The following is a 25,191-nucleotide window of genomic DNA, read 5'->3' on the forward strand; positions in this document are numbered from 1 at the left end:
TGGAAAATGTTTATTGAATATATGGGGGGAAATTGTGTACACTTGAAAACGTTGGCAGCATTAAGATAAACCCAACAGTGTAAATACGTTTTGATGGATGTAATAATGGAATACTGAATGGTTTCGTTTATGTAAAATATGCAAGGATTTATGATATGCAAAATGAACCATGGAAAGAGAAGGGAAGTCACTGATATTTTAAGGATGCTTAAATGAGTATTCTAAATTGTAAAAAAATTAAAATATACAAACACCCTGCCAGTCCCAGGAAACTGCTCTATTTTTCTGTTGACGTTATAGTGCTGCAGACTGCGGGGGTTACCACAGCCCCGCAAGTCAGACCACCACTTCTGTTGCAGGTCAGCCATGTGGGGCTGAAGCTCTTTCGGCCGGAAATCACAAAACACCCCCGAGGTTGCAGCAAAGGCCACTTTATTTAAATCCTCCTTCTCGCAGTCCAAACGCGGCATCCAGCCGCGTGCAAAACAACAACAACTGGCGCATTGTTGACTTGTTGCCTGCTGCGCTTAAAAAAATTAACTTAAATTAAATTCCCTTGCTCGGAACGAGACCCGAGTTAGAACGAGTAGTATCTCCTTTGCAGCCGCTTCCACCTCCGCTCAAATCCCGGCTTGCCTCCATTGCTTTTTCCGCGGGTGGCCACCAGGATAGGCGACCGAAAAGAACCCGGAAGTCGAGACCCAGCGCCAAGTCTTTTACTCTGTGAGGCGTCTCTTGGTCTCTCTCTCTCTCTCTCTCTGCGCGCGCGCGCGCGCACAAAGCGAAACGAGACCCGCCGTCGGGCGGGCGCGCGCACGTCGAGCGGCGTACGGCCCCCGTTTCCTTCGTCGCAGTCTCCTGACTAAGGTAGAGGCGAACCGAGGCAAAATGGCGGACAGGTTCTCCCGCTTCAACGAGGACAGGGACTTCCAGGTAACCGATGTCCGGCGGCGGCGAGAGAGAGAGAGAGAGAGAGGGGGGAAGCCGGCTCTTGGCCTCTTTGAATCCCTCTTCTTCCCCTCCTCCTTGACTCCTTGGGAAGTGGCGAAGCCCCCCCCCCCCAATTTCCCCCTTATTACCCCCTCCCCCAGCTTAGGTTTGCTGAGGCCTCGCCCTAATAGGGGGTCCCTCATCTGCCCCCCCAAAAAAACCTTGTTTGGGTGTTGAGATATGTGTGCGAATCCTACCCCTTTGCCTCTTCCCGAGTATTCCCCTGCCCCCCGCCCGCCCTTCTCCCAGCCAGGTGCGGTGGAGCTGGCTGGTGTTTTCCCCCTCTCCCCAGGCTGGTTTTCCTCCGATCTGGGGCTCCTTCAGGGATTTGGGTGGGATGGCGAGGGATGCGCTCCCTTGTGTTGCTCCACCAGCAGCAGCAGCAAGGAAGGCGAGGCGACTCCCTGTTTTGCCGTTCCTATCCGTTGCCATAGGAGATCTGGGGAAGAAAACAGGTCTTTGGGGGGGCTTCGAGGGAGGATCAGCCACGTCTTATTCCGCCGCCTTCCCCTGACTTTTAATATCGGAGGTTAACGTGAAAGTACCTATTTTGTTCCCCGCCCCCCACTCTCCAGCCCTAGGAGTTTACGATGCTCCCGTCCTTCCCCTCCTTGTCACTCTCCGAGGACAAAAAAGGGAGTCTAGAATAATGAGCGTCTTCAGGCAGTTGCTGCTCTTTATTGTGTAACTCCCTCCTGTAGATAGGGATATGGTGTGTTTGTGTGTGTGTGTGTGGTGCCCTAGCTCAACTATGGGAGTTTTGTTACCTTTCTGCTCACACACAAGTTTTATGTAAATATGAACATCTGTTTTTTGTCTTCGGTGAGTGCTTTGGGTGTCTTGTCTAAGGGTCTCCTTTTTTTATGTTGAGGAGGTGAGAATGGTAGTACAGAAAATGAAACGTTGAGATTGAGCGACACATGATAGAAAAATAAGGCCCTGGCCATATTGACTGGTCAAGTGGGGGAGGTCATATCTCTTTACATTAAGAGAACAACTCTCCTTTTTTTTTTTTTACCTGACTCTTGCTTTCTTGACACAGAGGAACAATGAAGATGGGGAAGCAAGCCCCAGCTGTCAGAGCTCTGTTCAATACCATCCCTGCCCTGCAGGTATCTGGATGAAGCATTGCGTGCACCTCTTTTTATTTTGGCTGTTGTTGTTTTTTTCTGGCTAGACGATAATTGAACAGGCAATTTTGAGGTATAATTTCCGGTTGTATCCACTGAAATTGGAGAGAGTGAAGTTCTGTGGGAACTTCAGGATTCTCCTTGTGATTTTTGTCGCTCTCCTGCCAGCCCCAAAGGGGAAAGTGTGGGGACAGAGGGGTAGCTTAGATTGTCATTTACTGGACTTACTGAGGATACTGCGTTTGGTATGCATTAGTAGTAGTGGCTGATCTTTAGATGGGTGTTCCAGATGGTTATGGTCACTGAGTCTCATGGTGATGGCCTAATTTGACAGGAAAATCATAATTATGCATGTTGCATAATATTAGACAGGTGTCTTGACAGAGGCCTTCCTTGCAAATTACTTCTTGATAGGCTGCAAAAGCTTGAAGTAAACACAATCTGTTCCTTTGGAAATAAACATTCATATGCAAACTTAGGTTGTCCATTTGCACCGTTCAGATTTCTGCCTCTTAAAACTAGTTGGCATTTGCTAAGTTTGGGCATCTTTGCTATAGCATACTAGCACTGTGGAAAAGCATTGAATAATGCATAAATATTGGGGTGGTGGCTTTCTGTTATCTGGATGAAAACAAACCCTTTTGCAGCCTCAAAAGTACTGCATTACAGCTGCATATCCTGGTTAACAGAAAATTTGGGTCAGCGGATAGATTCTGACTGATGCACAATATTGTTGGTTTGTGTGTGTGTTTTTTTGTTTTGCTTTGTTAGATTTCAGCTTCTTTTTTAGTGCTATATGAAAATAGCAGTCATTCCAGCAACGGGATTAAGAGGGATTTAGGGATATTCAAGGTAACTGGGACAGTGCATGGAAAATACAGTTTAGCATAGATAATTGTGAAATAAGATGTCTGATGGGGGCTGGCATGCAAGGTCTGCCTATGCAGAAGTCATTTTTGAAGTCCTTTCTGCAGCAGTAGGAGCTTCTGAACTTGTTTTAGATCTGAAGAAGCCATGTTTATCCTCAAGTTGAATGGTTATTTCTTTAACCCCCCTCCCCACCCCTCTTATCTGTCCTCCATAGGGGAGATGCTGCACAGGATTGTAGGATGATGGTAAGCTTTTTAAAGAAGTAGTTTCAATTAAACAGTTAACTTTTGAAAACACCATCAAGGTATAGGGTTAGTTCTTGCTAGAGGCAAACAGAGGAACTTATAAAGCACTTAATTTGGAAAGTAACAGAAGGATTGTGACTTGACAGGGTCCACATAATTAACTGCTGATTAGAAATTCGACTCTGGTCTTGTAGATCCAGTAGTCTGAGGGATTGCTCTCTTTGAAATATAGTATAGTGATGGAAGTAGTATACTTAAGGGGCTGTATACTGGACTGGAGTATACTGCATCCTCACATTAATCTTTTAGGTAGCTATTTTGCCCGCCTGTGATTTTTATGGGTCCCCGCCTTCGCCGTGGCGGCCAGACCCTAATTTCCACGCAGCGAATTCCTCCCGATCAGAGGAATTCTGCCATTGTCCGGAGGCGCCAACCCGGAAGTCCGGTAAACGGCATTTCCGTGCGCTGCTCTGGTTCGCCAGAAGCGGCTTAGTCATGCTGGCCACATGACCTGGAAGCTGTACGCCGGCTCCCTCGGCCAATAAAGCGAGATGACTGCCGCAACCCCAGAGTCGTCTGCGACTGGACCTAACGGTCAGGGGTCCCTTTACCTTTACCTTTTTACTTCCAGTCATGCCTGCTTTTTAACTGGTTCCCTTATAGATGGGTTCTCTGTGTTTTCTCAAAAGAGAACCACAGCATTGTGTTTTTGTTTTGAGAAAGCAAAAGAAAGACCATTTAAATTTATCAAGCTGTATAAACGTAGCAAAAGATGTGTCGCTTATTCTAATAGAAGATCCCATTGTACTTAATGTGGCAAGGATTTGAGTGGGTGTGTTAAAGCATTTAATTATCTTTAGTTAGCCAGTTCTCACGAAATCTTTAAGCAGAAGCTCTGTGTGTGCAAATTCATGCTTAATGGAGAGATGGTACAGGGGCACAAGTTGTGGTGATAATAATGGAAGAGGCATCAGAGGATGACTGAGCTAAGATAATAATTTTATATAAGTTTTTAAATTCGTGATGATCCTCAGTTGTTAAGGTTAGGAATGTAATATTTTTGTTGTTTAGTTGTCACCTTGCCGACAAAGGAATGTAATATACTTAAGGCATATACATTGCTCCCTTATAACTAAATTTGCAGGGTGGATTACAACAAGAATAAAAACCAAAAAACCAAAACTGTAAGGTAGACCAATGACAGTTAAAAGCAGCCCCCCAAAAGTTGCAAAGATAAAACTGACTAGAGCAGATTAAAAGGCTTATGAAAATAAAAAGGTATCTTCTTGGCACTAAAATAACGTATTTAGTTTATTTAATTAATTTATAATACCACTATATCATTAAAAATATAGAGAAAGATATAGATAAACAGTGATAAGTGCCAGACAAGCCTCCCTGATGAAGGCATTCTGTAGCTGAGGTGCCACCACTGAGAAGGTCCTTTCCCCAGTATCCCCCTGTCATACCTCATCTCTTGGCAGGGCACCCTAAAAGGGTCTTCAAAAGATGATTTTATGGCCTAGGTTGGTACATAGGAACAGCCTGCTGGATCAGGCCAACTAAATGCCAGTGGGAAACTGGTAGGCAGCACAAAAACACTCCCTTCCTGTGACTTCCAGCCACTGGTATTCCGAAGCATTACTGCCTCTGGCTATGGAGGCAGAGCAGAGCCGACTTGGCTAGTCTCCACACATTAATCTTTCAGGTACTCTGGTCTCAAGTCGTAAAAGGCTTTAAAGGTCAACAACAGCACTGTGCGTTCGGCCTCGAATGGACAGGGAGCCACTGAAGTTGGCTCATCACCAAAATGATACTGTATAGTCTAAGGTGCACAAAGCATTCGCCGAATCATCTTTATATAAGAACTGCCAGTGACCTATTGTAATATGGTTTTATCTGTTAAGCAATTTTCAGTAATACTACTACTACTACCCCCTCCCTCCATGTTTCCTGTTAATTTCTTCTAGTGGTTACTAGAACGATTGTTCACTATAAGTAAACAGGTGGGGAGAGAATCTACCCTCAGTGACAAATTGGTTGTTTGGAATTTGGGGTGTGGTATACAGTATATGATCAAATTTAATAAATATTGTCAGGATAAAGAAAGAGGCGTTGAAAAACTGAGTATAGTGTATTTGAAACCGAAGATTTAGGATCTTGTTTCAGTCATATTTGTTGGGTCTTCTAAGCATTGCATTTATTATGGTGAATTAGGTTTCTGATAAGGTTTTGCAATATATGTTTGTAGGGTAGGCTAATGCATAGAGAAAAAAAATTAATGATTCGAACTATTTAAAGTTATTTGTATGCCTTTATAGGAAGCTTAAACTTTTCTATAGCCTGCCTGTGTCTCTTCATAGTTCTGCCCTTGACCTTCACTTTTCCACCCTAAGATACACAAAGGTCTCCTACTACCTGTCCTTCCTTCTTTACTTTTTCCTGTGTCTGGATAATCACCAGAAACTTAGTTGGTTCTGTGTTTTTCTCCTGCAAATTCTTCACGCATTGTATATGTGTCAGGGGCTCAGGAGCAGGAGCACAGGGGAGAGAGGAAACGGAGAGCGAAGGGGAAGAATCCGAGGGCAGCGTAGGGGAGTATGACAGTGACCCGAGAGATTCCATGAGCTTCTCCAGCGAATCAGAAGATTCCCAGAAGGGGGCGCCGATGGTCAGGGCAAGGGGTGTCCCAGGGGGGACACACCAGAAACAAGGAGCCAGCGGGGAACCCCAAAGCAGCAGTGGAGGATCGGGACCAGTTTCCCCACCAGAGCGTAGTGGGGGGGAAGAGTCACATGTGTCAGGACCAGCGTCTCCTCCAGCAGGGAGAGAAGATGAGTCAGGGCTGACCACGCCTCCATCGGAGAGTGGGGGAACGGAGGGGAGGTCAGTTGTAGCTAGCCTCCCCGAAGGGGGAAGCAGTGACAGCAGCAGTGAAACGGTCAGGAGGAAAGTTGCTGGCTGGGCGCGCGCGCCAAGTTCAAATGTACAGGCGCGGGGGACAGCAGGAGACCCGGATTGGGAACCAGCTCCTAAAGCCCGCCGGAGGGAGGGGGAAGGCTCAGGGGATTCAGCGTCAGAAGAGTCTAGAAAGGGCGAGACCCCGACGGACAGGCAGAACCAGAGGCGGAAAGAACAGAGGAAGAGGTGGAGCAAGGCTAGAGTCTTAAACTGGTGTCTGGGGGGAGGAGATTCAGACGGAGCATCAGCGATCTAGAGTTTGAGACGTAGAGCTGCACGCTGCGGCTCTGACAATATGTAACAAAATTTATTAATATTCCTACCTTGTTACGCCCATCTTTATCATTTTGCTTTTCCTTATATTGTGTCCGTCAGCGTTAAAATTGAGGAGGTAAGCTCCTTGTTCGAGGGGTCTACTGCTTTTGCTTATTTTATTGTTTAAACCACCTACTATACTGATGGCGCTATATAATAACAGAAAAGCAAAATGTTAATCGTAGTGAGATTCCAGGTATATTGCTAGAATATGGCAACAGCTTGTATTAGGACCTTGCAGAAGAAAGTCTGCCCTTCTCCCATTATATTCCTACCTTAAATTCACCCTGCAACTACATAGATAGTGTGGAAATAATGTGGTTAATTTGTCTGTTTTTGTCATGCATGCCAGATGTTTCTGCAGAGTCTGCAAGGCATTACCATCAATTCTGAATAGCTTTCTGGGTTACAGCGTTGTAATCTCTTGCAAAGTCTGTTGCCTAGTCTGAAAATGTTTACCACCTAAAAACTAACTTCTTTTAGTCTTTCTCTTCTTAAAAACATGTTTGTGACCTTTAAAGGCAACAAAACTTACTAGCCCACCTGCCCTCATGTACCAAGTCGATGATTAGTGCCTAAAAGAGAATGGGGTATTTCATTTATATCATGAGCAAATAGCGGGTGAAAAATCCCTTTAGGCCAGCAAGTTTGGAAATTTGTTGTTGTTTAGTCGTTTAGTCGTGTCCGACTCTTCGTGATCCCATGGACCAGAGCATGCCAGGCACTCCTGTCTTCCACTGCCTCCCGCAGTTTGGTCAAACTCATGCTGGTAGCTTCGAGAACACTGTCCAACCATCTCATCCTCTGCCGTCCCCTTCTCCTTGTGACCTCAATCTTTCCCAACATCAGGGTCTTTTCCAGGGAGTCTTCTCATGAGATGGCCAAAGTATTGGAGCCTCAGCTTCAGGATCTGTCCTTCTAGTGAGCACTCAGGGCTGATTTCCTTAAGAATGGACAGGTTTGATCTTCTTGCAGTCCATAGGACTCTCAAGAGTCTCCAAGTTTGGAAATATGCTGGCCCAACCCACAGATCATGTAACCTTGATTTCAGAAACTATAATCACAACATAAACTGGGTCAGTGAGTCAAAAGCAGGCTAGCAAACATCCTGCAGGTGACCAGGCAAATGTGAGTTGCCTTCAACAGGGAAGCTTTACCCACAAAGGAAGTTGGTCCTTGCCTTGCATTCTCTTTTCTTCTGTAAGAGAACCAAACTCTGGAGGAGATGAATGTGACCCCATTGACTATCTGTTTAAGAACCTGTTTGGGCACTCCTGTGTGAATGCTTAAGAGTGGTGCTGGATAACACCAGATGATTAAAAGAGTTAAATGCATCTCTGTGTTAAAAAAGCTGTATCCGTCCTACCTCTTTCAAGGATTCTCAAACTTGCCTCCACACAAGTCAAACTCAGCTCAGTGCAGATCCTGGGACCCTGCAAACAGGGACAAGGATTGCTGGAGGAGACTGAAGAGAGTGAGCTCGTGTCTTTTGGAGCCTGAGGGTATATGTGGCTGATTGCTATGTGGGAACACAGGATCTGACGGGGAGGAGTTACAGCTCAGAGGAAGCCAGGCTGAGGGAGGAGTTAGCAACCAGCAGCAGTCAAGCTTAGCTCACTGCAGATCCTGGGATCTTGCAAGCAGAGCTCATAAACAGGGGCATTTGCAAGGATGTTTAGTGGGGGGAGTTTAAGGGGAAGGCCCAGAGTTCTGTCTCTTGGTGTGCAAAGGGCCAGAGACATGGAGGGCAAGGGAGCTGCTGCAGTGACCTGTAACACCTGTGCCATGTTTGTCATTCTGCCAGAGAGCAAGCAACAGTAGACTTGTAGCAAGTGCAAGCTGGTTGTCATGCCGGAAGAGAAGGTGCAGCAACTTGAGGCCCGTCTAACCAGACCTCAAGCAACAGGACAACATGCAGAGTTACTTGATACAACTGAGTTGACTGGGATTGAGCACCAAGATGCGATGGGGTGCCCCCAGGGTGGAGAAAGATTGCCCATTGCAAGAGTCTAACCCAGGGGTCAGCAAACTTTTTCAGCAGGGGCTGGTCCCCTGTCCCTCAGACTTTGTGGAAGGCTGGACTATATTTTTTGGGGGGGGGATTGATGCAAGAGCACCATGAGCCCCAGTGGCTGCTTACCTGTGTCTTGCGAGCAGCAGTGGCTGGCAGCAGCGGAGGGACGATGAGCGGTGTGCAAAATGGCTCTGGAGAGGGGCTGCTTAAAATGGCGACCTGCTGCTGCTGGCACCAACAAAGCCCAGCCCCCCTCCTCCTCTAGGCAGGGCAGGGAGAAGCCAGGAGGATGGAGGGAGGAGGTGCTGGCGCTGCCGCCGTGGGAGGGAGAGGGGAAAGAATGTGCGTGCTGGTGATCCACATGGCGATTCCTGGACTGTCTGCAGGCTGGATTCAGAATGCAATTGGGCCTGATCCGGTCCATGGACCTTAGTTTGCTGACCCATGGTCTAACTCTTGGAGAAATGTGATGCACAGAAGTAGGACAGTCACAAAACACACTTCATTAGAGTTGCAAAATCGCTTCCATGCTCTTACCTTGGACATGGATTCTGGGCCAGAGGAGCTAGGACAGCAGTTCCAACCTCAGAAGACACGAAGGTGGCTGTGAAAGGTACAGTGCATAGGACGATTATTGCCACTCCCCAGAGGAGAAAGAGACAGGAGGAGATGGATTTGGAGGAGTCTTTTTCCATTCTTGATCTAACCCCATCAGATCCAAGGCTACTGATCGTGGACGAGTATGGTGATAACGTACTTGCTACCTTCCATGGAGACAACATTAGAGAAAGGGAATTGCAGCCCAGAGATGACAAGCTGGGAGGAAGAAGTAGGAAGTATTCAAATCATAAGTTTCCGGCCTTTGTAATTTATCCCAACAATATCAAAATAAGCTCCAGTAAACAAGAGGGGAAGACTCGAGAATGACAGAAGCAGACCTCAGAACACTCCAAGCAGCCTTTGGAAGGCACAGCCCATAGAATGATTTCTGCTACTCCCCAGAGGAGGAGGAGACGAGTGGTGGTGATAGGTGACTCCCTGTCTTGGAGAACAAGTGAGGTCCCTACAGACAAGGTGAGCAAATGTTGTCCCCATCTTCAAAAAGAAGAAAAAGGAAGACCCAGGTTACTACAGTACTGACCGGTGAGCTTGACATCGACACCAGGGAAGGTCCTAGAATAGATAATTCAGCAGTCGGTCTGTGAGTATTTAGAAAATGATGCTGTGATTACTAAGACCCAACATGGGTTTCTCAAAAATAAGTCATGCCAGACCAATCTGATTTCTTTTTTTGATGGAATTGCAAATGTGGTAGATCAGGGAAATGCTGTGGACATAGTGTATCTTGATTTCAGTAAAGCTTTTGACAAAGTTCCCCATAATATTCTCAGGAGGAAGCTGGTAAAATGTGGGTTGAAAGAGGTAACTGTTAGGTAGATTTGTAGCTGGTTGACTGACCGAACCCAAAGATTCCTCGTCATCCTGGAAAAAAGTGACAAGTGGGGTGTCGCAGGGTTCTGTCCTGGGTCTGTTGTTGTTTAATGTCTTTATAAATGAATTGGATGACGGAATTGAGGGGATGCTCATCAAATTTCCAGATGACACCAAACTGGGAGGGGTAGTTAATGCCACAGAAGACAGAATTAGAATTCAAAATGATCTTGACAGATTGGAGAACTGGGTGCAGGCTAACAAAATGAATTTCAATAGGGACAAATGTAAGGTTCTGCACTTAGGCAGGAAGAACCAGATGCACAAATATAGGATGGGGACACCTGGCTTACTAGCAGTACATGTGAAAAGCATCTAGGGGTCTTGATGGACCACAAGCTTAACATGAGTCAACAGTGTGATGCAGCAGCAAAAAAAAGCTAATGCTATTCTAGGCTTCATCAACAGAAGTATAGTGTGCAGATCAAGGGAATTAATAGTACCACTCTATTCTGCCTTAGTCAGACCACACTTGGAATCCTGTGTCCAGTTCTGGGCACCACAATTTAAGAAGGATGTTGACAAGCTGGAATGTGTGCAAAGGAGGGCAACCAAGATGATCAAGGGTCTGGAAACTAAGCCTTATGAGGAGCGCTTGAAGGAGCTGGGAATGTTTAGCCTGGAAAAGAGGAGACTGAGAGCAGATATGATAAAGGTAAAGGTACCCCTGCCCGTACGGGCCAGTCTTGCCAGACTCTAGGGTTGTGCACTCATCTCACTCTATAGGCTGGGAGCCAGCGCTGTCCGCAGACACTTTCGGGTCATGTGGCCAGCGTGACAAGCTGCATCTGGCGAGCCAGCGCAGCACACGGAACGCCGTTTACCTTCCCGCTGGTAAGCGGTCCCTATTTATCTACTTGCACCCGGAGGTGCTTTCGAACTGCTAGGTTGGCAGGCGCTGGGACCGAACGACGGGAGTGCACCCCGCCGCGGGGATTCGAACCGCCGACCATGCGATCAGCAAGTCCTAGGCGCTGAGGTTTTACCCACAGCGCCACCCGCGTCCCTGCAGATATGATAGCCACCTTCAAATATCTTAAGGGCTGTCACATGGAGGAGGGAGCATGCTTGTTTTCTCCTGCTTTGGAGGGTAGGACTTGAACCAATGGCTTCAAGTTGCAAGAAAGGAGATTCCGACTAAACATTTGGAAAAACTTTCTGACAGTAAGACCTGTTCAGTAGTGGAACAGACTCCCACGAGAAGTGGTGGACCCTCCTTCCTTGGAAGTTTTTAAACAGAGGTTGGATGGACATCTGTCATGGATGCTTTAGCTGAGGTTCCTGCATTGCCGGGGGTTGGACTAGATGACCCTTGGGTTCCCTTTCCAACTCTAAGATTCTAAGTCCTTTTTTCACCTTCAGTCCAGGGCCGTTTTTCATCGTAGTCCATAAGTATACACTTGCTATCATTTGTATACTCAGGGCCTGTTTACCAATCCAGGACCTGCTATCTTCAGAACAATTCTTGCCTAAGCAAGCAACAAATTCCAGGGTGCTTCAAACACACACCCTTACTAGCTTTCTTTCAGGATCCGTAGCTTCTCTAAGAGGCGCTGAGCTCCACCTACAAAAGGTACTAGCCCCACAGCTGTTCACTTTAGTAAGCAGAGTAAGATTTTTTCAGTTAATCTCCTTGCTCTGAACTTGCAGAAGCCTTGGGATGATCTCTGAATTGTTTAAAGAAACGTGAAGCCAAAAACAGTTCCGGGGTTATTGATTCAACATAAGCTCTCATATGGACAAGCCTTCAGCATCTCATCTCCACTAATAACTGGTTCGAACCTTCAGCAGCAAGCTGACTTCCCCTGCCATCCAGATTCTGTCTGTATGTGGCTCAGTTGGACTTACTGAGCTTTTCCTGCCTAGACTATGATGCTTCCTCTCAGCTTTTTATGTCTCTTGCTGGGTTCCAGATCCCCCTCTGCTTTGGGGGAGGGCAGCAGTTGTCCTACACCTTTGACTATAAACATCAAAACAGTTTGCACTTTTACATTCAGGCTGTGCATTGGGAGCGGCATCCCAAAACTGAGTTCTTGGGTTGCACAGTTTTCTCTGTGCTTGCAGGTTTCATGCACAAATGACTTGCAAGGGATTCCTCTTACTGCAGTGTCAGGCCTCATTCTGCCTTATTCCATTGATCAAACTGTAGAGCCAGAATGTGTAATAACAGCAGAAAGGAAAGCTGCCTCCTGCTGCAGCCTTAAACCGAAACCTGATTGCTCATTATTTGTTTCCACCCAGATAACGTAACGGAATGAAGATTATATTCCTGAGGCTACAGTTATTTTTTTATGCAGCGGTGTTAGACAGTGGGAGGGAGACACACACGGCACGGTAAATCTTGACAGATTTAGGATTGTAGGAGAATCTTCCTGCTTTCTTGGATATGATTTTTCCTCTATAACCCCATCTTTTAAGGGTACCCAAGCCTCGTTTTGAGTAGGTCAAGCTGCAAAACTCTTTGAAGCTCACATAATGCTGCTGTAGTGCAGATTTGAAATGTAGGGCAATCATTCCCCACTCCACCTTTATTGTATGCAAAGACAAAGAAACTGACTGAAGGGGACAGGTGCGGAGCAAGCAGATTGCCTCTCCATCAGTGATACCTCCTGCTGTAGCTCCCGTGTTTCTTCTGCTATCTTATGACTGTCTCATTTGTTCCAGCTCTTTTCTTGCTGTCCACCCCCTCTTCCATGTCTTGGTAGCTGCATTTGTGAAGCCATGTTTTAAGGGCTGTATAGAACTTAAAAACAACCAGTTCCCACTGAAGGGCATTCAGCTCCGTTTAATAGGCAAGGCAATAACGTTTGCAGGGAAGAGAGGCAGAGGCAGGCTTTGATTATTAAGCAGTGAGGATGGGCTAGGAGAGTGAAGTGAGGTGAGGGTGGCTTAAGAAAGGCTTTTGCAAATTTAGAGGGACTTGGAGAGGCTGTGTCAGCATTGTGTATAGGCACTGTGTAGGATAGTAGAAAGACACAGAGGTGGGCGTGGGAGAAGGAAACAAAGGGAGCCAACACAAGCTGAATTTGCACAGGCTGAAGGGAGTGGATAATGCCAGGAAAGCTTCATGAAGAATTGAAGCTGCTGTAGAGCAAAATCAGAAACCCAAGTGAGGAGCACAGAGGCTAAAGATGAACCTCAAGAATAAAATAGGGAGGTACAGTACAGCTAGAAGGCAAGATGCCCATGGAAGAAGAGACTAAACAGGAGGTGATGGTCTGTTGACTAGGGATTCAGAGTGCAAAAAGCAGGCTGTGGAGATTCTGAAAAGGAGGGAAGTTTTTGGCTTTGGCTTCTTAGATGTGGGAAAGGAAGCTAGGCAGAAGTCACAGTGGTTGAGAATGGAGGAAAGGCTGCTGACAGTGGCAGGAGAGGGTGGCGTTCAGATGAAAATCTGAGTTTAGTTGCCACTGTATAGCAGGCTGCTTCTAAAGCGATTTCTAGATGCTTTTCGCAGTGGTTTTGGGCAAAAAAGGAATGGTGAAACAATAGAATTTATTCCTAGAGAACTTAATGACTGAAGAGGATATAAGAGTTTTCTAATTTAACACATAACACCTTTCAAAAATTTCTAGGATGGTTTACAACAATTCATAAATGCAATAAAGTAGTGGTAATTAATTTTCAAAAGTTTGCAACAGTAAAAGAGGCAGTACAGTAGAACCTCGACTTACCACCGCCCCGACTCGCGACCGCTGCAAACCCGGAAGTAAATACCGGGTTTGCCGCGATTTGCTCATGCGCAGAAGCAGCTTCTGCTGACTGCATATGCACAGAAGCGGCTGCCACTGTCTGCACATGTGCGGAACAGTGCCACCGCCGAATGTGCATGCGCAGAACAGCGCTTCTCCCAGCGACCCGGATCGACTAACAAACGGACCTCTGGAACAGATTCCGTACATGAGTAGAGGTTCCAATGTACTAAAAACAGTCACAACAGAAATAAAAGCACAAATCAAAGGTTAACAGCCTAGGAAGATAAAATGGTACTAGTACCTAAAAGACACTTTAAAAATACATTTCTAAAGGAGCTAATATGTTGGCTTGAGTTTCAGACTAGACCTCAGGAGACCTGGGTTCTAATCCCTCCAGACCAAAAATGGTGCTGGATGACCTTGGGCCAGTCACTGCCTGTAAGCCTAAAATATGTCATAGGATTGTTCTGAGGATTAAATGGGAGGGAGAACCATGTACACCAGTGGATATAGGAACAGTGAGGCTCCCTGGAGTGAAAATTTCACAAAGGGGTAACCACATCTCTGTATTGTTGCCTACCTTATTTTGGATTGCAAGTGCACCCAGAGAAGAGCCTCTGAGGAAGATCTTGCTGTGCAGACAGGTTGATGTGGCAAATTACACCGTGTAATTCTCTAAAGTAGGTGCCTCCATGGCCTAATTAAGTACCTACCAATAGTTGGTTGGCACCCATCTGTCTCGGGAGACAGTGGAAGAGTGCACCTTCAAGGGTAAAGTCAAACTGTTGGAGAGGTACAGCAACTGCTGTGTCTGTAGAGACTGATATGGGAGAGACATGTTTTGTTGCAGCTGGGGCAGATGAAGGTGTCCGGTTGTGCCGATGAAGGTGTACCATGGCGTTTCTTCTTTCTGTGCTTCTCCTAGTGGTCATTCCTCCTCTGGCCTCTGTGGATACACAACCTGGTAGTCTCCAGGCACTGTGGTCGTCTGCAAAGGATTCCCACACGGCGGTGTTCATGTTGCCAGCCTTCATGTCATGTTTAACAGATATCTTTCTAATGCAGAGTTGGTCTGCCAACAGGACTGGTGCCTGAAGCCAGCTCCCAATAGCGCATGTCCTTGAGAATCCTGCCATCTTCCATACTGTGGACATGACAAAGCCAGCATAGATGTCGCTGAGACAGGAGTGCATTCATGCTGGGAATGTGGGCTTGGGAGAGCACACATATGTTTGAAACTCTGTCCTGCCATGTGATGCAAAAACCTTCCTGATGCAGCGCATGTGGAAGGCGTTGAGGTGTCGCGCCTGACAATTGTTAGTTGCCAATGGGTCACTTCCATAAAGCAGCGTGCTCAACACGCAAGCCTGGTAGACCTTAATTTTGGTGTTGGTCACTGGTATCATATTTTCCCATACCCTTTTGGAGAGGTGAGCTGTTGCCATAGCTGCCTTTCACATATGCTTGTCCAGCTCAGCATTATTGGAGAGGTTGCTGGTTATGGTGGAGCCCAGGTAGACAAAAACGCCTACCACCTCAAGCATGTGGTCACCATTGCTGATGTGTGGAGTGATGGCAACGTTCTGACCCAGGCTGATAGTAAGACCAGACTCCATGCAGGCTTGGGCAAAACAGTTGAGTCTCTGTAGAGCAGCTGTTGGCAAGGTTTACCTCACCTGGGCTGGTTCACTCCAGTGGAGATCCCTCCGTGGGCCGGATTGTGCGTGCACGTGAGCATGTGCGCTTGTGATTTACGGCGCCTGTGTCTGTGCAAACATGTTTTTCGGTGTCTGCGCATGCGCAGTCACGATTTCTGGCATCGCGGAAGCGAGTCCCTGCGCAGGCAGCTCGGTTTGAGGTGGCTCATGGGCCGGTTAAACGACCCCTGTGGGCCGCTTGTGGCCCATGGGCCTTAGGTTGCCTACCCCTGCTGTAGAGCTTCCTCAGTGTGCTGTCAAGGCTGCGTCATCTGCAAACATCATCTCTCGGATAACGGCCCACTACACTTTTGTCTTGGCGTAGAGACGTGCCAGGTTGAACAGAATCTTGTTGCCCCTTTAGTGGATGTACACACTGTCTTAAGTTGAGCACCAGGGAGAAGAATATATCAAAGAGAGTTTCACTTCGTTGTTTATAGGGAAGGCATCTGAAATTATTAGCCATTTCGTTTTGGCACCCACACCCTAGGTCCCAGGAGCCACATGGCTCCTAGCATTCCTGTCCCAGTTTCTAACACTGGTGTTGTTGTACTTTCCTTGTCATTTGCCAAAGACACGGGAGAATCATGCTCACTGCCTTGGGCTCCTTTGAGGAACAGTAGGATAATTTTGTAAGATTTTTTTTTAATTTAAAAAAACCATCCCTGCGACTAAACAGAGCCTTTCGACTTCCCATGACCATATGTCACTGCCTTTGATTGTGCAGCCTGCATGCCTCATATTTGCTTAGGGGGGAGTGTTTGTAAAATGAAGCACACCAAAGAGAAATCTATCTGCTCATGCAGTGTCACAAAGCAAGATCACTTGCTTGAAGACATAAGTGTCCAGAACACTCTGGAAGCAATGGCTGGTAGCTACAGAGCAGAACAGTGTCCTTTCATGACATGAAAAGTTATGTCCAAGTTGTTAGACAAAACTAAATTGTAACGTATTTGTACTAGATTTGTACCATAAGAAATATGATACATGATCTACTGCCATTTATAAAATTGAGACTTAAAAAGCCATGTTTTCTTGCCTTTTGTTCATTCCCTCACATCTCTCACATTTGCTGTGAAAGTGAGATTTTAAGAATTTGATTTAACCGATGCCTGAATGCAGTATGCACAAATGTATTAGAAAATATTTTTAACACAGAGTATAAAGTTAAATATATTTATATTACATACAGATATCACTTAAACCAAGTTATTTTATTGTCAGTAGCACATAATAGAACTGATGTTTTAAAATAAAAAAGATGTAATTTTAATGTGATGATTCTCATCGGACTTTCGTTTCATTCTACTTAATCACTGGCTCTTGTCTACTCTGTGAAGTGTCCAAATATTTTGGATTTTTCTTTTTCTTTGCCCTGTCCAACAGGATGGCTTGATTTATAACCAGTGAAAAGGTTGCTTTAAATAAGTTTTAAATCAAGTTTAAACTGCCTGGGCAGAGGAAGGTAGTGCCTGCATCTTCTACCAGTCTGCTGTTTGCCTTCAAATCCCTGAGCATTTTCCCACATGGTTTGATTTCATGGTGATGTCAGATTACTTGAGGGTGGGCAGTTCCACGCTGCCCTGGCTTTATATGGGCCATCTGGCTCAGTATTGTCTACTCTTCAGAACATTGTTTCTCCAGGATTTCAAACAGGAATCTTCCAGCACTACCTGGAGATCCCAGTATTGAACCTGCAGCCTTTTCCATGCAAAGCAGATGTTTATTTATTTGTTTTATTGTGCAGTGGAACCTCAGTTTTTGAACATCTTGGCTGCCAAACGTTTCGGAAGCCGGACACCAAAAACCCAGAAGTGAATGCTTTCGTTTTCAAACGTGCCTCAGAAGCCGAACAGCATTTCTCAATTTTCTCCATTCACTTTGCTGACAGCCCTTTGATTTTCAGTTTTCGAACGTTTCAGAAGTCAAACGGACTTCCAGAACAGATTACGTTCAAAAGCCAAGGTTTCACTGTACTTGTTTCTTGCCCTTCCTCACAATTGGAGTACAGAGGAGTGAACAATAGAGTATTATATATATGGAACAATTCAAAAATAATAATGTAACAGCATCATAACTTACAAAGTAGCAATGTGAGCAAGACGATTAATTACTTTCCAAAAGCCCGGGTGATCAAAGGTTTTCACATAAAGCCAACCTGGAGTTTGTGGGCACTAGAGAAGGCCCCTGTGGGTCCCTCTGTATCTGCCTCTTTCCTATCTATCACATCAATCTATTAGGTTGAAGTTGTTTCCTACAGGAACCATCTTGTACCCCTTAGAAGCAGAAAGCTTTACGCTTAAAGCAAACCGCAAGTTCAAATGAGCTATGACTAGACAATGCACCCCCAGAGCTAACTCACATTTGAAATTTCACAGCGATTGCTGTGAGGAACATCGTATAAAAAGGAGATACGTGTCTCCAACAAGCAGTGGAAAGCTGCCGGAGACTCATGGCCAACTGTGGCAGCCAAGTACACACATGCCTTGTGTTCCTGGGTATTTGGGAATGCCTATCTCCCCTCCACGTTTACCATGGCATACACCACTCAAACAGTGGCATACAAAGCATGAATTGCTACAGGAGAAGAGAGCCTTGTCTGCAGTGGGAGCAACATGAACTTAGCATACTTGCAAAGATCACATGCCCGTTTGTGGCTTAAGACAAGGTACAGCTGCTTTTACAGAACATGCTTATTAATAGTGTTACACAGGCTAATCTTCTGGGAGGAGCTTGGCAATGGGGGGGGGGGCGACTTAATTCTCCAGCTCCACTGCATCCTCATTGAACGACCCGGCTGAAAGTTTTGGAGCAGTGAGAGGACTTCTTAAACCACAAAGAGGTCGTCTGGAAACTTGGCAGTGCCAAGCACTGTAAAACCACCTTGAGGGCAAAGACTATGTCATCCAGTCCAAACACAATGCCACAGCTTCTAGTGGAGGTGTTAAGGAACTGTTTATTCAGAATTCCTAGGATCCGTTTCAGCTAGCATGGCCTTATGATGCAGCATGGATGTTTGCAGGAGTTAGGCCAAGGGTCCCCAACCTGCGGCCCATGGGCTGGAAGCAACCCACGGAGGCCGTTTAAGCGGCCCACAACCCGGCCCAAACTGAGCCACCCGCTCGGCGAGTCCCCGCGCACTGCACTAAACCGGCACAGCGCGGCGCGGGGACTCTCTTCCACAGTGCCGGAAATCGCTTCTGCACATGCCCAGACACCGAAAATCACTTCTGCACAGGTGCAATTTTTGGTGTCTGGGCATGGGCAGAAGCGATTTCCGGCGCTGCGGACATGTGTAGATGTGATTTCCGGCATAGCACTGCACCGGTCCAGCCCACAGAGGATCTCCGCACAAGTGATCCAGACACCCCCCCAAAAGGAGAGGGAAAATGGTTACTGTATATAATATACGATGTACAAAACTAGATGTATCTAATTAAAACAGTATTGCATTTCTCTCCTATCATTTACAAGTACTCTCATGTTAGAATGTAATGAAGTTTTCTGAACAGAATCAAAACACTGTTGAGTTCATGAATCTTCCAGGGTTTCATTTTTTTCTTGCTCCTTGAGGATTTTCATGTAGAGCTGGAGCCTTGGGGGGAATTCACAGCTTGATTCTCATGATTTGGTGGCAACTATTTTTTTTTTGCCTTAGAGATCTTTCCATGCAAGAGTCTGTATTGTGGATGTACAGTGCAAACATCCATAATGTAGAGACATGTTCAGTTCTGTGGAAACTGTAATGTAATGAATGAAGGAACAATTTCTTCAAATGAGGGGTGTTCCTTTGTGCAGTGGACATCTCTCCTGCCTTTGCCTCACTCCAGAAGAAAAAAAATCTAGACCTAGGTGGAACAGCTGAGCATGCTTCCCTGTTCCAGCAGACAAAAGAAAATCTCCTGGCTTTTACAACAGCTTAATTACAATGCTGAATTCTGCCCTTGAGAGAATCTCTTCCTTTGAAAACATTCTGGATCATTTTCTAATTTAAACAGTCAATGCATTTGAAAGGTAAATTATTAGCTTCTCCTAAATAAATATACATGAAAATGGGCACTTTTAAGTTTGCATTTGGCTCCCAACCTATTCGCTGAGTTGTTTTTGTTGAATTGAAGTGAGCATCTTCAAATGTTGAAGTACCCTAGAAATGTAATTGCAGTCTGAAAGTAGGGAGGCTGGCAGTGGCATTTAGAACGGCTGACTAACATCCATTTCACAGACCAGTTCTCTGGTGGGGTGCGGGGTTGGTTGGGCATGTGCTGTCAGCACTCAGAGCAGCTCAAGCCCAGGCAAGGGCTTGCTTTGGCATGGTGGAGCTTCCAACTTGATTTCTCTGAATAATTGACCCTCACACCATATCACAAACCCATGCAGAAGTTCCAGGGGTTGTTTGAGTAGCTGCTGTTCAAGAAGAACATATGTGGAGCCTCTTTGGACCCACAGAATTAAGTTTCATGGATCTTTGGGACCAGGCAGGACCTTCTGTAGTGCTGTGCTGTGCTGGTTTTTAAGTGGGTGACACTCTAAGGCAGGCATAGGCAAACCTCCAGATGTTTTGGGACTACAACTCCCATCATCCCTAGCTAACAGGACCAGTGGTCAGGGATGATGGGAGTTGTAGTCCCAAAACATCTGGAGGGCCGAGTTTGCCTATGCCTGCTCTAAGTTAAAGAACCTGGAGGATAAGGAAGCAAGACCTCTTCTGCACTTCTTCCTCCTTACATTATTAGAGTTACATGATTAGAGATGGGTGTTCTTAAGTCATGTGCCCTTCACATTGCGACTTTAGAAGATAAATGGAAAATGAGTTGAGCTTTGTTGCATAGAGAGACTTTATTTAGAGGACCTTTTCCACGTCCCAGCAGAATCTGTTGGGTTGGCTCTGATTATTCTTCACAAGCTACATGAGAAGCGAAATGCCCACTAAGGGAGCTCTCCAAATGCTAATGCAGAAACAGAGCAAATCCATTGGCCTTCATTGTAGAGCTTTCTTCAATCAGTTTTCTGATCTCTAAGATTAGAACATGGGTAGGCAAACTAAGACCCGGGGGCTGGATCCGGCCCAATCGCCTTCTAAATCCGGCCCACAGATGATCTGGGAATCATGTTTTTACATGAGTAGAATGTGTCCTTTTATTTAAAATGCATCTCTGGGTTATTTGTGGGGCATAGGAATTCGTTCATCCCCCCCAAAAAAAGTATAGTCCGGCCCCCCACAAGGTCTGAGGGACAGTGGACCCAGCCCCCTGTTGAAAAAGCTTGCTGACCTGACCCCTGGATTAGAAGATGAATGCAATGCAGTTTAAGACTTTCTGCTCCCTATTAGCCTGCATACTCTAGTCCAGGGACCAACATATGAGCAGAGCAACATGGTCCTCACATCTGGTTTCTCACATTTAACTACAGAAACAGAAATGGAGGAAAGAGATGCCTGCAATTTTATTGCATGGCATGCTGCGAGAAGCAGTATTGGCACAATCCCAGGTGTCTATGTTGTTCAGACTTTTGGAAGTTTGAGTCTGGTGTCTGTAAGAATTTGAAAGTCCCTTTCTGGGGCTTTCCCTTCAAGATATGCATTACATTTTTTATGTTCTGCATGTCTTCCTGTTAATAAAATCACAGCTCTAGGCTTGGCAGGGAGGTGGAAACCTTGAACAGAAGCAGAGGGGTGATGCTACTGCTGTTTGCTGCTTCTCCCCACCCCAGCCTTTGCTAATGCTTCGTGTCAGAAAGGAGCTGAAAGTACCTAACTGGCATGAGGCCTGCTTCTAGGAAGGAGAAGGGTGCTAGTAAAAGCATTTGTGCCAGTTCTCTAGGTAGCTGTCCATTTCCATTTTCCAGGTCTCTTGTCCCTTTGTTTTTCTGTGCATACACAGACTTCGTGTACTAATGAGCAGACTTGTTGTGGTCAAGTATTGTACATTTTAAGTGCCTGTCCTTTCTGATATAAAGCAGGAATGATTCCATTTGTAAATTTCAGCTTTTTTGTGTGCTTGATAGTTTGGCAGCAGTGTAGATTTAATAGCCAGATGTTTATGGCTAGAGGGTTGGTCTGGTCTTGGTTACTTTTGGAGCTGAACCTGCATTCAGCATGTGTGCTGCATTGCTTAAATTTGCAGAATGTATTTGCACCACAAAGCAAAAAGCTTGTTGTGCTTCATTTATTTTGGAAATAACTTCGAGGGGCCTGTCACGTAGGCTGATTCTTGCCTTTGTTGTCTGGGATTTTGGCAGTTAAACGTGATAAACAGGCCAACTGAGCCATTTAGCCTGACCCTTTGTGGACAAAGATAATCTCACAGTGTGCTTGGTTACCAGTGAAAGCCTTTTTGGAGCTGTGATGCAACATTCTGGGGTTTTTTTGTGCTGTTATTTTGCCCTAAATTTCCATCAAATCCTAGTTCTAAGATCCAGAATTGCATGGGAGCAGCATTTATCCCCATTATCAGACTGTAATATGAATGCTCTTGAATAATCAAACTTTTCTGCAAACACCTCCAAACTCTTCTGTATCATGAGGGTCTTGCTTACTTTTCTATCAATTGATGAAGATGATCATCCAAATGTCATAGACCCAATGGAGCAAACAGCACGCAGACCTAGTGGTGGGAGGAAAAAATCCTTAAATAAGAGACACGGGGGAATGATTAATGGACTTCAATGTCTGTACACTAATGTGCAAAGCATGGGAAATAAACAAGATGAGCTTGAGCTCTTGGTACAGCAAACTAAATATGACATAATAGGCATCACTGAAACCTGGTGGGATAAGTCCCACGATTGGAATGTAATAATGGAGGGATACAATCTATTTCAGAGAAACAGACCAGACAAGAAAGGAGGAGGAGTGGCGTTATATGTCAGGGATGTGTATACCTGTGAAGAGATCCAAGATTTAGAACCTCAAAGCCAAAGTGAGAGCATTTGGGTCAAAATTAAGGGAGAGAAGAATAACAGTGACCTCATTGTGGGAGTTTACTATAGATCCCCAAGCCAAACGGAGGACATAGATGATGCCTTCCTGGAACAGATGGCCAAGCATGCAAAAGGAAGGGAGATAGTAGTAATGGGGGACTTCAATTACCCGGATATTTGCTGGATGTCAAACACAGCCAAGAGCATAAGGTCAAACAGATTCCTCACTGGCCTTGCAGACAACTTCATTGTCCAGAAAGTGGGAGAAGCAACAAGAGGAACAGCCATTTTAGATCTGGTCCTAACCAATGTTGATGACCTGGTTAGTGGGGTAGAAGTGGAAGGATCATTAGGCGCAAGTGATCATGCTCTTCTGAAGTTTACTATACAGTGGAAAGGAGCAGCCAAGCATACTAGGACTAAATTTCTTGACTTTAAGAAAGCCGACTTCATAAAACTTAGGGAAGTGCTGGGTGAGATCCCATGGACAGTAATACTAAAAGGAAAGGGAGTTCATGATGGCTGGGAGTTTGTTAAGAGGGAGATAGTAAAAGCACAACTTCAGGCAATACCAATGAGACGGAAACATGGAAGGTGCCTAAAGAAGCCAGGTGGCTATCTAAAGAACTTTTAACTGAGTTAAGATTAAAAAAGGATGTGTACAAAAAATGGAAAAGGGGGGAAACCACCAAAGAGGAATTCAAACAAATAGCCAGCACGTGTAGACACAAAGTCAGAAAAGCTAAAGCACAGAATGAACTCAGGCTTGCTAGAGAGGTTAAAAGCAACAAAAAAGGCTTTTATGGGTATGTTCGTAGCAAAAGGAAGAACAAAGAAACAGTGGGGTCACTCAGAGGAGAAGATGGTGAAATGCAAACAGGGGACACAGAAAGGGCTGAACTCCTCAATGCCTTCTTTGCCTCAGTCTTCTCCGATAAAGAAAACAATGCCCAACCTGAAGAATTTGGAGCAAATGAATCAGCAGAGGAAACACAGCCCAGAATAACTAAGGAGATAGTACAATAATACTTGGCTAGTCTAGATGTATTCAAGTCTCCAGGGCCAGATGAACTGCATCCAAGAGTATTAAAAGAACTGGCAGATGTGATCTCAGAACCACTGGCAGTCATCTTTGAGAATTCCTGGAGAACAGGCGAAGTCCCGGCAGACTGGAGGAGGGCAAATGTTGTCCCTATTTTCAAAAAGGGGGAAAGAGAGGACCCAAATAATTACCGCCCAGTCAGTCTGACATCAATACCAGGGAAGATTCTGGAGCAGATCATTAAGCAAACAGTCTGTGAGCACCTAGAAAGGAATGCTGTGATCACCAATAGTCAGCATGGATTTCTGAAAAATAAGTCATGTCAGACTAACCTGATCTCATTTTTTGACAGAATTACAAGCCTGGTAGATGAAGGGAACGCAGTGGATGTAGCCTACCTTGATTTCAGCAAGGCATTTGACAAGGTGCCCCATGATATTCTTGTAAAGAAGCTGGTAAAATGCGGTCTTGACTATGCTACCACTCAGTGGATTTGTAACTGGCTGACTGACTGAACCCAAAGGGTGCTCATCAATGGTTCCTCTTCATCCTGGAGAAGAGTGACTAGTGGGGTGCCACAGGGTTCTGTCTTGGGCCCGGTCTTATTCAACATCTTTATCAACGACTTGGATGATGGACTCAAGGGCATCCTGATCAAATTTGCAGATGACACCAAACTGGGAGGGGTGGCTAACACCCCAGAGGACAGGATCACACTTCAAAACGACCTTGACAGATTAGAGAACTGGGCAAAAACAAACAAGATGAATTTTAACAGGGAGAAATGTAAAGTATTGCACTTGGGCAAAAAAAAAAATGAGAGGCACAAATACAAGATGGGTGACACCTGGCTTGAGAGCAGTACATGTGAAAAGGATCTAGGAGTCTTGGTTGACCACAAACTTGACATGAGCCAACAGTGTGACGCGGCAGCCAAAATGGTCAAAGGCCTGGAAACGATGCCTTATGAGGAACGGCTAAGGGAGCTGGGCATGTTTAGCCTGGAGAAGAGGAGGTTAAGGGGTGATATGATACCCATGTTCAAATATATAAAAGGATGTCACATAGAGGAAGGAGAAAGGTTGTTTTCTGCGGCTCCAGAGAAGCGGACACGGAGCAATGGTTCCAAACTACAAGAAAGAAGATTCCACCTAAACATTAGGAAGAACTTCCTGACAGTAAGAGCTGTTCGACAGTGGAATTTGCTGCCAAGGAGTGTGGTGGAGTCTCCTTCTTTGGAGGTCTTTAAGCAGAGGCTTGACAACCATATGTCAGGAGTGCTCTGATGGTGTTTCCTGCTTGGCAGGGGGTTGGACTCGATGGCCCTTGTGGTCTCTTCCAACTCTATGATTCTATGATTCTAAGTTACCTGAATAGAAACTCAGGTGCTTGACTCCATCCTCAAATTTAGATTAATGTTAAAGATTATATATTACAGATTTGTCAACCATAATAATGTGTATGGGGCAAAACCTGATAGAAGCTACTGTGCTATATTTTTTCTACCCTGCCTACCCACCTGCTGCAATGTCAAATAAACAAGTCTGGTAAAATAAAGGTTCAAGGGGTATTTATCCCTCTTTTCCCTTGGCTTGGGTTTCAACTCCTCTTCTCTCCCATGCATGCTCAAAAGAAGGGAGGGAGATGGGATGGGCAAAGTGCCTGTAGCATTATTCTGTGTTTCCATAGAACAACACTGATAGCACCTTTGTGAGGAAGAAAACAGGTTAAACAGAGTTGCATGGTGGTGGTTGCCTAAGGAGCTACCTTTGACCTCTAATCTTAAAGAACCACCAGCAGTTTAAGGCTGAAAGGATCACAGG

General features: G+C 45.5%; 1 protein-coding gene across 1 annotated transcript in view; it reads left to right on the forward strand.

Moving 5' to 3' along the window:
* Positions 1 to 782: 782 nt before the first annotated feature.
* The window catches only part of GPATCH8 (G-patch domain containing 8), an 82,625-nt gene continuing 58,216 nt past the window's right edge, over positions 783 to 25,191 (forward strand). Inside the window, 1 exon segment of the mRNA XM_083582418.1 lies at positions 783 to 933. Coding sequence (XP_083438544.1) covers positions 889 to 933 — 45 coding nt within the window. The 5' untranslated portion in view covers positions 783 to 888.

Source organism: Podarcis filfolensis, assembly GCF_964270895.1.
Source record: "Podarcis filfolensis genome assembly, chromosome: 13".
Taxonomy (NCBI): domain Eukaryota; kingdom Metazoa; phylum Chordata; class Lepidosauria; order Squamata; family Lacertidae; genus Podarcis; species Podarcis filfolensis.